The following is a 13,909-nucleotide window of genomic DNA, read 5'->3' on the forward strand; positions in this document are numbered from 1 at the left end:
TATCAAACACAACAAAACATAGCATAGCAAAACAAAGCATAGCATAGCAAAACATAGCACAGCATAACAAAGCATAGAATAGCATAACAAAACATAGCATAGCATAACAAAACATAGCATAACAAAACCTAGCATAGCATAGCATAACAAAACACAACATAGCATAGCATAACAAAACACAACATAGCATAACAAAACACAACATAGCATAGGATAGCAAAACTAAACAGAGCATAGCATAACAAAACAAAGCATAGGATAGCAAAACAAAACATAGCCTAACAAAACATAGCCTAACAAAACATGGCATAACAAAACATGGCATAACAAAACATGGCATAACAAAACATGGCATAACAAAACATAGCATAGCAAAACATATAATAGCATAGCAAAACATAGCATATCAAACACAACAAAACATAGCATAGCAAAACAAAGCATAGCATAGCAAAACATAGCATAGCATAACAAAGCATAACAAAGCATAGCATAACAAAACATAGCATAACAAAACATAGCATAGCAAAACAAAACATAGCATAGCATAACAAAGCATAACAAAACATAGCATAGCATAACAAAACACAGCATAGCATAACAAAACACAACATAGCATAGCATAACAAAACACAACATTGCATAGCATAGCATAACAAAACACAACATAGCATAACAAAACACAACATAGCATAGGATAGCAAAACTAAACAGAGCATAGCATAACAAAACAAAGCATAGGATAGTAAAACAAAACATAGCCTAACAAAACATGGCATAACAAAACATGGCATAACAAAACATAGCATAGCAAAACATAGCATATCAAACACAACAAAACATAGCATAGCAAAACAAAGCATAGCATAACAAAGCATAACAAAGCATAGCATAGCATAACAAAACATAGCATAGCATAACAAAACATAGCATAACAAAACATAGCATAACAAAACCTAGCATAGCATAACAAAACACAACACAACATAGCATAGCATAACAAAACACAACATAGCATAGGATAGCAAAACTAAACAGAGCATAGCATAACAAAACAAAGCATAGGATAGCAAAACAAAACATAGCCTAACAAAACATAGCCTAACAAAACATGGCATAACAAAACATGGCATAACAAAACATGGCATAACAAAACATGGCATAACAAAACATAGCATAGCAAAACATAATAGCATAGCAAAACATAGCATAGCATAACAAAGCATAACAAAGCATAGCATAACAAAACATAGCATAGCATAACAAAACATAGCAAAACAAAACATTGCATAACAAAACATAGCATAACAAAACACAGCATAGCAAAACAAAGCATAGCATAGCAAAACACAGCACAACACAACATAGCATAGCATAACAAAGCATAGCATAACAAACACAACAAAGCATTGCATAGCATAACAAAACAAAGCATAGGATAGCAAAAAAACATAGCATAGCATAACAAAACAAAGCATAGAATAGCAAAACAAAACATTGCATAGCATAACAAAACATAGCATAACATAACAAAACATAGCAGAGCATAACAAAACATATCATAGCCTAGCAAAACATAGCATACCAAACACAACAAAACATAGCATAACAAAACATAGAAAAACAAAGCATAACACACAACCAGACACACACAACCACGCACACACAACCACGCACACATAACCACAACCACACACACAACCACAACCACACACAACCACACACACAACTATCTATCTATCTACCGCCCTCACTCTATCTGTCTATCGATCTATCGCCCTCACTCTATCTGTCTATCGATCTATCGCCCTCACTCTGTCTATCTATCGCCCTCACTCTATCTATCGGCCTCAGTCTATCTATCTAATCGCCCTTACTCTATCTGTCTATCTATCGCCCTCACTCTATCTGTCTATCGATCTATCGCCCTCACTCTATCTGTCTATCGATCTATCGCCCTCACTCTGTCTATCTATCGCCCTCACTCTATCTATCGGCCTCAGTCTATCTATCTAATCGCCCTTACTCTATCTGTCTATCTATCGCCCTCACTCTATCTATCTATCGGCCTCACTCTATCTAATCGCCCTCACTCTATCTATCTATCGCCTTCACTCTATCTTATCGCCCTCACTTTATCTATCGCCTTCACTCTATCTATCGCCCTCACTCTATCTATCGCCCTCACTCTATCTATCGCCCTCACTCTATCTATCGCCCTCACTCTATCTATCGCCCTCACTCTATCTATCGCCCTCACTCTATCTATCTAATCACCCTCACTCTATCTATCAATCTATCGCCCTCACGCTATCTATCTATCGCCATCACTCTATCTATCGCCCTATCGCCCTAATTCTATCTATCTATCTATCGCCCTCACGCTATCTATCTATCGCCCTCACGCTATCTATCTATCGCCCTCACTCTATCTATCGCCCTCACTCTATCTATCTTTCTATCGATCTATCGCCCTAATTCTATTTATTTAGATACTGATCGCCATCACTCTATCTGTCTAGCTATCTATCGCCCTCACTCCTATCTATCTATCTATCTATCTCGCTCACTCAATCTCTCTATCGCCCTCTATCTATCGCCCTCCCTCTATCTATCTATCCCACTCACTCTATCTATCGCATCACCACAGCATCACTCAGCACCACCACAGCATCACTCAGCACCACCACAGCATCACTAAGGGGCACAACAACATCACTATGCACTACCACAGCATCACTGAACGCCACAGCATCACTAGTCGCCACCACAACATCTCTCAGCCCCACCACAGCATCAATCTGTGCAACCATTTACCAACAACTGGGTCAAATATGATCTCTCAATGGTTCAAGCTTTATTACAAATGTCACAAAAAGAGGTTAATATTTCACTTCTGTTCTTGGATTTTCGTCACAATAAAATACACTGAACATATTCTTCACAAAAGTTATTTACAAAAGTTTAAGCTATTGCCATTTTAAATTACAATAACTTTTATTTAAGTATTAATTATTAAAAAAATTCAAAGCCATTGTTATTTGTAATATCAATACATCTAAGTCACGTGAATACAACACATATTGCATTACAAATGCTATAGGTGTCACAAGTTATAACTATTGGCATTGTAAATGACAAAGCTATTATTTTTGCTATTTTCAAAACCAACACATATATAAAAAATGTGTCATTTACAATACCAATAGCCCAAACTTTCCTAATGCGAGACCTTATGCATTGCAAATGCTTGTTATCTATTGTAGACGGTTTTATGTGTTACAGTAAAGATTACCATTGCAGTTGACCTTCCTGTAACACCACCATACCAATACCATACAGGCCTAAGAGTGGTAACAATGTACTGACCCTGCCAGAATCTTTTCCCAACACTGTTGCTAACCCCTCAAGCTTCGGTCCTATAATGAACTTTCTCTTTGTGTTGTATTGTGATGCGGTGCCTGTGTTTTTGTGTGTAAATGTTACCTTGTGTTGTTTTTCATATTTCACTTCGGCTGAACACACCACTCCCAACACATGTAAATAACCACAGTCCAACTTCCTAAAGGAGGATCTCCAATGCAACATCTTCAGTCTTTCAGCCTGCAAAGTTGAAGTGCTGGTTAACAGTTGTCACAATTTTTTCTCGCCTCTGAAATATTTCTGAATTAAACATAAAAAAACCTTCTCCTCCTTTGAAGAAGTGAAGGAAAAGGCCATCAGTGGTAATGGAAAAGGAATCCTATAATCCTGGTGTGGAAATGGAAGCTCTCCCCATAAAGGGATATGCTTTCAATACTATTCCATTACAGGAAAAAAATAAAAAACTTGAAACTAAGGGCCTGATTAGGGGTTTGGCAGTACATGGATTGCCAGACTTGCAGTGGCGGTGTTCTGTCTGCCGGATTACAACTCTGAATCACTCCGGTGGTGGACCACCATCTGCGCCAGGGAACCGCCGTACCCTGGCGGTGGCGTGGCAGAGGGGCAATGCAATATGCTGAGCGGGACTGGCGCAGTCCCACCGAGCATATTACGAATTCCTCACACCACAAGCCTTTTCATGGCGTTGAGCCTACCACAAAAAGGCAGGCGGTGGGGAGAAAAAAGGCATGGGGGTGCATTCAGGGCGACACAACATATGCCCCCTGTCTGCTTGTACCCCCAGTTCTGCCATGGACTGCACAGTCCATGCCGTTCTGGAACATTTTTGCCGTTCCCATTGTGGTGCCCTTTTTCAGGGAACCGCCATGGGAAAGGCAAAAGGACCGCCTGCCTGCACTAGTTGTACTCGTAATTAGGCGGGCAGAACTTGGGCGGCTTTGGCGGTACTGTGCCGGCAGAAAGCCCGCACAGCACCGCCAGAGTCGAAATCAGGCCCTAAATCTATGAATATCAGGCGGGACATTGTCCTATCCATTGAGGATGATGGAAACTTCTGAAATATTGACCTTTTTTTCCATCCCTCAGAAATCCTGAAAGGAGGTGTGTGGATTACGGGTAACTCACAGCTGTGCTTCCAAGAAACTCTGCACTGGGACGACATCTTCTACAAGTACAACAGCATCAAAGATCCCATCCTGGACGTCAACAGGAGCCGCGAGTGTAAGGACTGTCCCACTCCAGGGTTCGAGGGGTCATGAAGATGTCTGTCCCTGTATGCAAGGGTGTCTGTGATGTGTGAGAGTGTCAAAAACTCTGTGTCTGAATATGGCATGTGCTAGACTGTGTCTGTTATTGTGCACTGATGCAGCAGTAATTTCACGGTAATTTCTCAATGCAAAACCTCATTTACCTCTAATTTACCGCTGTAAAGGTACAGGACCCTTGCTACTGTACATTACCTTCAGGAGACTTTACATAAACATGAAAAATCAAAAATGCAATTAATATTTAAGCCAATAAAGAGAAAAAGGGTTTTATTTTCTTAGTTAAAAGTGAAGTTTTTCTGACCCTTTATTCATTAGTCAAATATCAATCAAGTTACAGAATTCTGAAAACAAGAAATACAGAACATATTATAGATTGCATGCAAAGCATTCCATAAAGGAAAGGAATAGGGCATCAAATGTCAGACCGAATTCTTTTAAGAGTTAAGGAAAAATATAATTCAAGAATGAGTTTGCAAGGCTAATCAATAATTAATAATTGGCAAAAATCTCCCATAAAGAGAAATAAATGCATAAGACAAATACATCTTTTCAAAACTAATAAATTAGTCAAGGCATGAACTTAAAATTTTAGCATCTAATTCTAATCCCTTTCTATCTGTTGCTCTCTGCCCTGGTCTGATCTATCTGCCTGTCTGTGCTTAGGAGTAAGATAGCCCACCCTTCCAAAGTCCACTGAGGAATGTGATCTGCCTTGCAAAAATTATGACGTGCAAGGACTCCTCTGAAAAATATTAGCAACAACCCCTCCCTCTGTCTCTCCTCAACGCAATCTCCTCCGATGCTGCACCTGCGATGTTTCTCGTCCCTAACCCATATGATGTCTGGTCTAATCTGCTCCCTCTCAAGAGCTCACACGCCCCCCTAAAGCCAAACACGCCTCCAAAGAGGTCATTATTTATACTCTAATTCTTGGCTGACTAAACTAATAATGTTGCATTTTTCAGTAAAGCTTGTACCTGATTGGTTAGCATAGATGGCATGAGGGTCTCACCATCCTGTTTTCATTGCAAATTCCAAACCATACCGGTTTTAACAAAAGAAGTGTTAATGATTAATACATTTATGTTTTAGCAACATTTACTAGGAAAAACATTTCAGTCTATTTCCTCCTTCCTGTCACATCGCACGCAGGAAGGATACTTTAACTAACACTGGTACATTGGCACGATCACAAGAATGTACAGTTCACAGTGGCCTTAACTCCTTTCTCCACTTGAGGCAAGCTGGTATAATCTGCGCATGTTCTCTTCTTTCAATACAATTCACAACCTTGCTGGATTCATAGGCAGCCATTTTATTTTAGGCCCAAAAACAAAATAAACACAAAAATAGTATTAATTTACAAAATAAATCCCATTATGTTTACCTCCCCCATACTAATACCCTGTATAAATGATTATCTAGCAAAAGCTATTAGTTTAAAGCAGCTTTTCTTATTATTCGTCCACAACATGCAAAAATGTGCAATGTACAACATAGCATAATACATGCACTAGTGTAAATTTCAAAGCGCACACAGTTAATACATACTCATAGCAACATGCTCTAATGTTTGAGATAGCTTTTCATGCAAAATGTGTTTGCGCCCATGTAGTGATGGTGCATGGTTAATTAACACACATTATAAGATGTGTTATGAACTGAATATATTTGTCTAAATATGCAACAAAGCTAAAGTCTTTTAAGACAGGAACAGGGGTGTAGATTACAATAAAAAGAGCTGGGAAGAGGGAACACATTCCATAGTTATCTTCAAAGCTAAAAAGGCCACTGAAATCAAGAGTTTTCGTCTACACTGCAAAAACACATGTTATTAAGCACAAGCATTTCAGACTGACTAGGCCTCGTTTCATGTCTCATGTGCCATGTGTTTTCACTTGCACCGAAATGTGTGTGTCAATTTAAATTCAGTTTGTCTGAAGCACACAAATAAAGCAATGCCTGACTCCAGATGAAATCTGAGCTCCATCAGCACAAGGATATGCATGACTGTTCTTACATATGTGGGTCACAATGGAATGCTGAGCAATGGGCAAACCCTAGGTGTTTGATTCAAGGTCATTTCTGACAGTAGGAATCATTGGTGAAGGAAACTTTAAGATAGAGTTCAGTGTCATCAGCGTACTGATGGATCTGAATGTTGTTGGTGAGTATGGATCCAAGTAGTTCCATTGAGAGTCTGAAGATGATGGCAGAGAAGACGGCTTTGTGGGAAATGCAAGGAAACTGTTTACAGCTGCAGTTGTAGGGGTGAACCACTGCAGGATTGTATGTTTCTAGTGTATGATTCAGTGCTTGATGGTCGACTGGTTTTAAGGCACTTGAGAGGCTAAGCAGGATCAGGAGGTGGGGTGCATTTGTGTCTTCAGTAAGGAGGGTGTTATTGACTACTTGCAGCTCAGTCTGAAGCACATATTGGTTTGATCTTGCTGATTATTTTCATCTGAAGGGTGAATACCCTTCAAAGGAAAATAGGGAGTGATGCTGTGGAACCTGGTGAGACTGTCTGGGTCCAGCTGCTGGTCTCTTCACCAGGAGTAATTTTACTTGTTTTAAGTGCAACTGGAATTCTTACTAGGTTAAGAGAGAAGTTAACATTGATAAAGGGTGTTAGACTTGATGATGAGTGTGAGTACGTTGGCATCTTTACCTGAGATTGTCTTTAGTTATTTCAAGAAGTTGGTGAGTACAATCTACGAAAGGGAGATGAAGGGGTTCCTGTTGCTTGGTGGGGTGATGGAGGAAAGAGGAGGTAATGCTGAATTAGCTTTATCAGTCTCGTTGTTGAAAAAGTGATTGATAGCTTTGTATTTGTCAACTGACTGAAGAGTGTGGATCTGGGATTGGGTTGATAGAGTGACTGGTAGCCTTGAGGAATGCTCTTCTTTTGATAGTGCTGCATTGATGCAAGTTGTGGGGAGAGTGACTATGGCTACGGCGATCAGGGTGCAAAATAAAGCTCCTTGAGATGAGAGAGGCCATCTCTAATTCTTGTACTCTCTACATATGCCAAGCTTCATGTCAGAGAGTTCTTCGATGCACTGAGTTGCTGACAGTTTGGAATTAGAGGATCATTTTTTCAGTGAGGTCTTGCTGATGTTCAGACGTGTCTTGATACTTGATGTGAGGTGGGTGGTTTTGGCCGAGTTGAGATCGTCATGGAAGACCTTCATGGGAAGAAGTGCATTGTTTTCTCTTTAGTTGACTTCAGTGCAGAGAAAAGAAGTGGAGGAGGGAGAAGGGAATGGTGTGCCCATTCCAGGAATGTCACATCCTTGCATTGAATCCAGCGCCATGCCATCAGGATATGGTTGAGGCTGCTTCATGTCCAGAATGCTGAGAAGTGTGTTGAGGGACTCATATATTGTCTTTATGGTGGAGTTGCTGGATAGAAAAAATACAGAGTCTCCAAGGATTGTAGTCCTGCATGGAAGTAAAGATTTAGAGGTGTGGCATCCATTCTATAAAATTTTGTTTGGTCCAGGGGTGTGTAGATGACAATGAAGGAGACTTTCTAAGACACTGATAGACAGAAGTGTCAGGCAAGCTGTGCTGACAGTGCAGGGCTGGAAGAATTTGTGGCTGATTGGTGGTGTCTGTGATGTGTGCCACACTATGTCAGTCACTCTGCATGAGGCTGTCTTTCACTATAACTATGACATGAGCTGGACTGTGTCTGTCACTGTGCATAGTGGTGTCTGTCCCTTTGGACAGGAGCTTGTCTTAGTATATTTGTGCTGGTGTCCTTGTGGGTCTGCCTTGTACTGCTACCTGTTTGAGTTCCTTATCTTAAACTATTATGTGTATCTATGTACATCAGGGCCTTTCCTCTACGTCATCCTGTCTGTCTCTTGCACCTCACTATTTTGTTTCATTATGTCGTAATGTCTGTGCACATCTCACCCTGTGCATCAGCACGTGTCTCTCACCCTATTCTCAAACATGTCATTCTCGTAGTATAGATGTGTCTCCATTTCTTACCCTTTTTTGTTGGATATATGTGAGCATTCCCAATTCTCGTGCCTGTATCTCATACTGCTAAATATAAATAAATATATATAAATATATATTCACGCTCCCGGGGAATGACCAAAGCGGGAGGCACTCGCACACCACAACAGCTTTCCCCAACAGCCTTTAATGGATACAGAACGCTGCTTTCACCGGTAAGTGGGCTGCTTCAACCGGACGCGTTTCGGGCATCTCCCTTCCTCGGCGGCATACAGTCCCTGAGACACCATGAAGCTCCGCCTCCATATGAAGCCCTATCACAAGCCAGGGATTGGCTGATCTGGATGATCAATTGCGTTGCTTTGTGGGAGGCGTAGTCAGTTATTGCATGGTGTTCAATTGTACTGATTCAAAGCTCCTATGAGCCCCAGCGTAGGCAGCGTGATAATGTCCGTGTTGTAATGTCCCACAGAGTGAAGCCACTGGATGTAGCTTCGTGGCCCCCTTCTCTTGAGTGGTGCCTTCCCAGCGGCAGGACGGCCGCTAATTTATTCACGCTCCCGGGGAATGACCAAAGCGGGAGGCACTCGCACACCACAACAGCTTTCCCCAACAGCCTTTAATGGATACAGAACGCTGCTTTCACCGGTAAGTGGGCTGCTTCAACCGGACGCGTTTCGGGCATCTCCCTTCCTCGGCGGCATACAGTCCCTGAGACACCATGAAGCTCCGCCTCCATATGAAGCCCTATCGCAAGCCAGGGATTGGCTGATCTGGATGATCAACTGCGTTGCTTTGTGGGAGGCGTAGTCAGTTATTGCATGGTGTTCAATTGTACTGTTTCAAAGCTCCTATGAGCCCCAGCGTAGGCAGCGTGATAATGTCCGTGTTGTAATGTCCCACAGAGTGAAGCCACTGGATGTAGCTTTGTGGCCCCCTTCTCTTGAGTGGTGCCTTCCCAGCGGCAGGACGGCCGCTAATTTATTCACGCTCCCGGGGAATGACCAAAGCGGGAGGCACTCGCACACCACAACAGCTTTCCCCAACAGCCTTTAATGGATACAGAACGCTGCTTTCACCGGTAAGTGGGCTGCTTCAACCGGACGCGTTTCGGGCATCTCCCTTCCTCGGCGGCATACAGTCCCTGAGACACCATGAAGCTCCGCCTCCATATGAAGCCCTATCGCAAGCCAGGGATTGGCTGATCTGGATGATCAATTGCGTTGCTTTGTGGGAGGCGTAGTCAGTTATTGCATGGTGTTCAATTGTACTGATTCAAAGCTCCTATGAGCCCCAGCGTAGGCAGCGTGATAATGTCCGTGTTGTAATGTCCCACAGAGTGAAGCCACTGGATGTAGCTTCGTGGCCCCCTTCTCTTGAGTGGTGCCTTCCCAGCGGCAGGACGGCCGCTAATTTATTCACGTTCCCGGGGAATGACCAAAGCGGGAGGCACTCGCACACCACAACAGCTTTCCCCAACAGCCTTTAATGGATACAGAACGCTGCTTTCACCGGTAAGTGGGCTGCTTCAACCGGACGCGTTTCGGGCATCTCCCTTCTTCGGCGGCATACAGTCCCTGAGACACCATGAAGCTCCGCCTCCATATGAAGCCCTATCGCAAGCCAGGGATTGGCTGATCTGGATGATCAATTGCGTTGCTTTGTGGGAGGCGTAGTCAGTTATTGCATTGTGTTCAATTGTACTGATTCAAAGCTCCTATGAGCCCCAGCGTAGGCAGCGTGATAATGTCCGTGTTGTAATGTCCCACAGAGTGAAGCCACTGGATGTAGCTGAGTGGCCCCCTTCTCTTGAGTGGTGCCTTCCCAGCGGCAGGACGGCCGCTAATTTATTCACGCTCCCGGGGAATGACCAAAGCGGGAGGCACTCGCACACCACAACAGCTTTCCCCAACAGCCTTTAATGGATACAGAACGCTGCTTTCACCGGTAAGTGGGCTGCTTCAACCGGACGCGTTTCGGGCATCTCCCTTCCTCGGCGGCATACAGTCCCTGAGACACCATGAAGCTCCGCCTCCATATGAAGCCCTATCGCAAGCCAGGGATTGGCTGATCTGGATGATCAATTGCGTTGCTTTGTGGGAGGCGTAGTCAGTTATTGCATGGTGTTCAATTGTACTGATTCAAAGCTCCTATGAGCCCCAGCGTAGGCAGCGTGATAATGTCCGTGTTGTAATGTCCCACAGAGTGAAGCCACTGGATGTAGCTTCGTGGCCCCCTTCTCTTGAGTGGTGCCTTCCCAGCGGCAGGACGGCCGCTAATTTATTCACGCTCCCGGGGAATGACCAAAGCGGGAGGCACTCGCACACCACAACAGCTTTCCCCAACAGCCTTTAATGGATACAGAACGCTGCTTTCACCGGTAAGTGGGCTGCTTCAACCGGACGCGTTTCGGGCATCTCCCTTCCTCGGCGGCATACAGTCCCTGAGACACCATGAAGCTCCGCCTCCATATGAAGCCCTATCGCAAGCCAGGGATTGGCTGATCTGGATGATCAATTGCGTTGCTTTGTGGGAGGCGTAGTCAGTTATTGCATGGTGTTCAATTGTACTGATTCAAAGCTCCTATGAGCCCCAGCGTAGGCAGCGTGATAATGTCCGTGTTGTAATGTCCCACAGAGTGAAGCCACTGGATGTAGCTTTGTGGCCCCCTTCTCTTGAGTGGTGCCTTCCCAGCGGCAGGACGGCCGCTAATGTATTCACGCTCCCGGGGAATGACCAAAGCGGGAGGCACTCGCACACCACAACAGCTTTCCCCAACATCCTTTAATGGATACAGAACGCTGCTTTCACCGGTAAGTGGGCTGCTTCAACCGGACGCGTTTCGGGCATTGCGTTGCTTTGTGGGTGTGCGAGTGCCTCCCGCTTTGGTCATTCCCCGGGAGCGTGAATAAATTAGCAGCCGTCCTGCCGCTGGGAAGGCACCACTCAAGAGAAGGGGGCCACGAAGCTACATCCAGTGGCTTCACTCTGTGGGACATTACAACACGGACATTATCAAGCTGCCTACGCTGGGGCTCATAGGAGCTTTGAATCAGTACAATTGAACACCATGCAATAACTGACTACGCCTCCCACAAAGCAACGCAATTGATCATCCAGATCAGCCAATCCCTGGCTTGCGATAGGGCTTCATATGGAGGCGGAGCTTCATGGTGTCTCAGGGACTGTATGCCGCCGAGGAAGGGAGATGCCCGAAACGCGTCCGGTTGAAGCAGCCCACTTACCGGTGAAAGCAGCGTTCTGTATCCATTAAAGGCTGTTGGGGAAAGCTGTTGTGGTGTGCGAGTGCCTCCCGCTTTGGTCATTCCCCGGGAGCGTGAATAAATTAGCGGCCGTCCTGCCGCTGGGAAGGCACCACTCAAGAGAAGGGGGCCACGAAGCTACATCCAGTGGCTTCAGTCTGTGGGACATTACAACACGGACATTATCACGCTGCCTACGCTGGGGCTCATAGGAGCTTTGAATCAGTACAATTGAACACCATGCAATAACTGACTACGCCTCCCACAAAGCAACGCAATTGATCAGCCAATCCCTGGCTTGCGATAGGGCTTCATATGGAGGCGGAGCTTCATGGTGTCTCAGGGACTGTATGCCGCCGAGGAAGGGAGATGCCCGAAACGCGTCCGGTTGAAGCAGCCCACTTACCGGTGAAAGCAGCGTTCTGTATCCATTAAAGGCTGTTGGGGAAAGCTGTTGTGGTGTGCGAGTGCCTCCCGCTTTGGTCATTCCCCGGGAGCGTGAATAAATTAGCGGCCGTCCTGCCGCTGGGAAGGCACCACTCAAGAGAAGGGGGCCACGAAGCTACATCCAGTGGCTTCACTCTGTGGGACATTACAACACGGACATTATCACGCTGCCTACGCTGGGGCTCATAGGAGCTTTGAATCAGTACAATTGAACACCATGCAATAACTGACTACGCCTCCCACAAAGCAACGCAATTGATCATCCAGATCAGCCAATCCCTGGCTTGCGATAGGGCTTCATATGGAGGCGGAGCTTCATGGTGTCTCAGGGACTGTATGCCGCTGAAGAAGGGAGATGCCCGAAACGCGTCCGGTTGAAGCAGCCCACTTACCGGTGAAAGCAGCGTTCTGTATCCATTAAAGACTGTTGGGGAAAGCTGTTGTGGTGTGCGAGTGCCTCCCGCTTTGGTCATTCCCCGGGAGCGTGAATAAATTAGCGGCCGTCCTGCCGCTGGGAAGGCACCACTCAAGAGAAGGGGGCCACGAAGCTACATCCAGTGGCTTCACTCTGTGGGACATTACAACACGGACATTATCACGCTGCCTACGCTGGGGCTCATAGGAGCTTTGAATCAGTACAATTGAACACCATGCAATAACTGACTACGCCTCCCACAAAGCAACGCAATTGATCATCCAGATCAGCCAATCCCTGGCTTGCGATAGGGCTTCATATGGAGGCGGAGCTTCATGGTGTCTCAGGGACTGTATGCCGCCGAGGAAGGGAGATGCCCGAAACGCGTCCGGTTGAAGCAGCCCACTTACCGGTGAAAGCAGCGTTCTGTATCCATTAAAGGCTGTTGGGGAAAGCTGTTGTGGTGTGCGAGTGCCTCCCGCTTTGGTCATTCCCCAGGAGCGTGAATATAAATATATATATACATATATATATATATATATATATATATATATATATATATATATATATATGTATATATATATATGTATATATATATATGTATATATATATATATGTGTATATATATATATATATATATATATATTTATGTATATACCACCCTTCACAGGTGTCTGTGTGCGCCTCTAAAACTATAGTCATGTCTGTGTCAAAGTCTATGCTTGATTTTTTGGCTAATGTTTGCTAACTCGTGTGTCCGGATGTCTCATCCCTGTGCTAATTGGTTATTCTTGATTATCACTTTTTCTCATTGGCTCCTTTTATTGTTTCATTGTGGTTCTTGCTCTTGTTCAACCTGATTTCTTACAGGTGATTCGTAATAGGCAGTGTATCTCAATGGCTCCATCTTTTCTGATTGGTGATTCTGCTACTTCTGTATTTTCTCATTGATTCATTCTTCTCTTGAACGTGGTTCTTGCCCACGGTCATCTGCTTTTGTTGGGGATTTTTTCTAATCTTTGTGCTTCACTGTGTCCCGTTTCTGTCTTGCTCTGTATGATCAGTTTGTCCTTCTGTCTCCTTTTACCTTGTATGTGATTCTTGCTTACAGTCATCCCTGAAAAAGGGGGTGTAGCCAAATGTAGAATGTAAGTTACCAC

At 44.4% G+C, this 13,909-nt stretch overlaps 1 protein-coding gene across 1 annotated transcript in view; it reads left to right on the forward strand.

Annotated features, from left to right (window-relative positions):
• Positions 1–13,909, forward strand: part of ERBB2 (erb-b2 receptor tyrosine kinase 2) — a 408,618-nt gene that overhangs the window by 259,255 nt on the left and 135,454 nt on the right. Inside the window, exon 4 of the mRNA XM_078645660.1 lies at positions 4,471–4,605. Within this exon, the coding sequence (XP_078501786.1) occupies positions 4,471–4,605 (135 nt within the window). The remainder of the gene's footprint in view (positions 1–4,470; positions 4,606–13,909) is intronic.

This window comes from Lissotriton helveticus, chromosome 5_1 (assembly GCF_964261635.1).
Source record: "Lissotriton helveticus chromosome 5_1, aLisHel1.1, whole genome shotgun sequence".
NCBI lineage: Eukaryota > Metazoa > Chordata > Amphibia > Caudata > Salamandridae > Lissotriton > Lissotriton helveticus.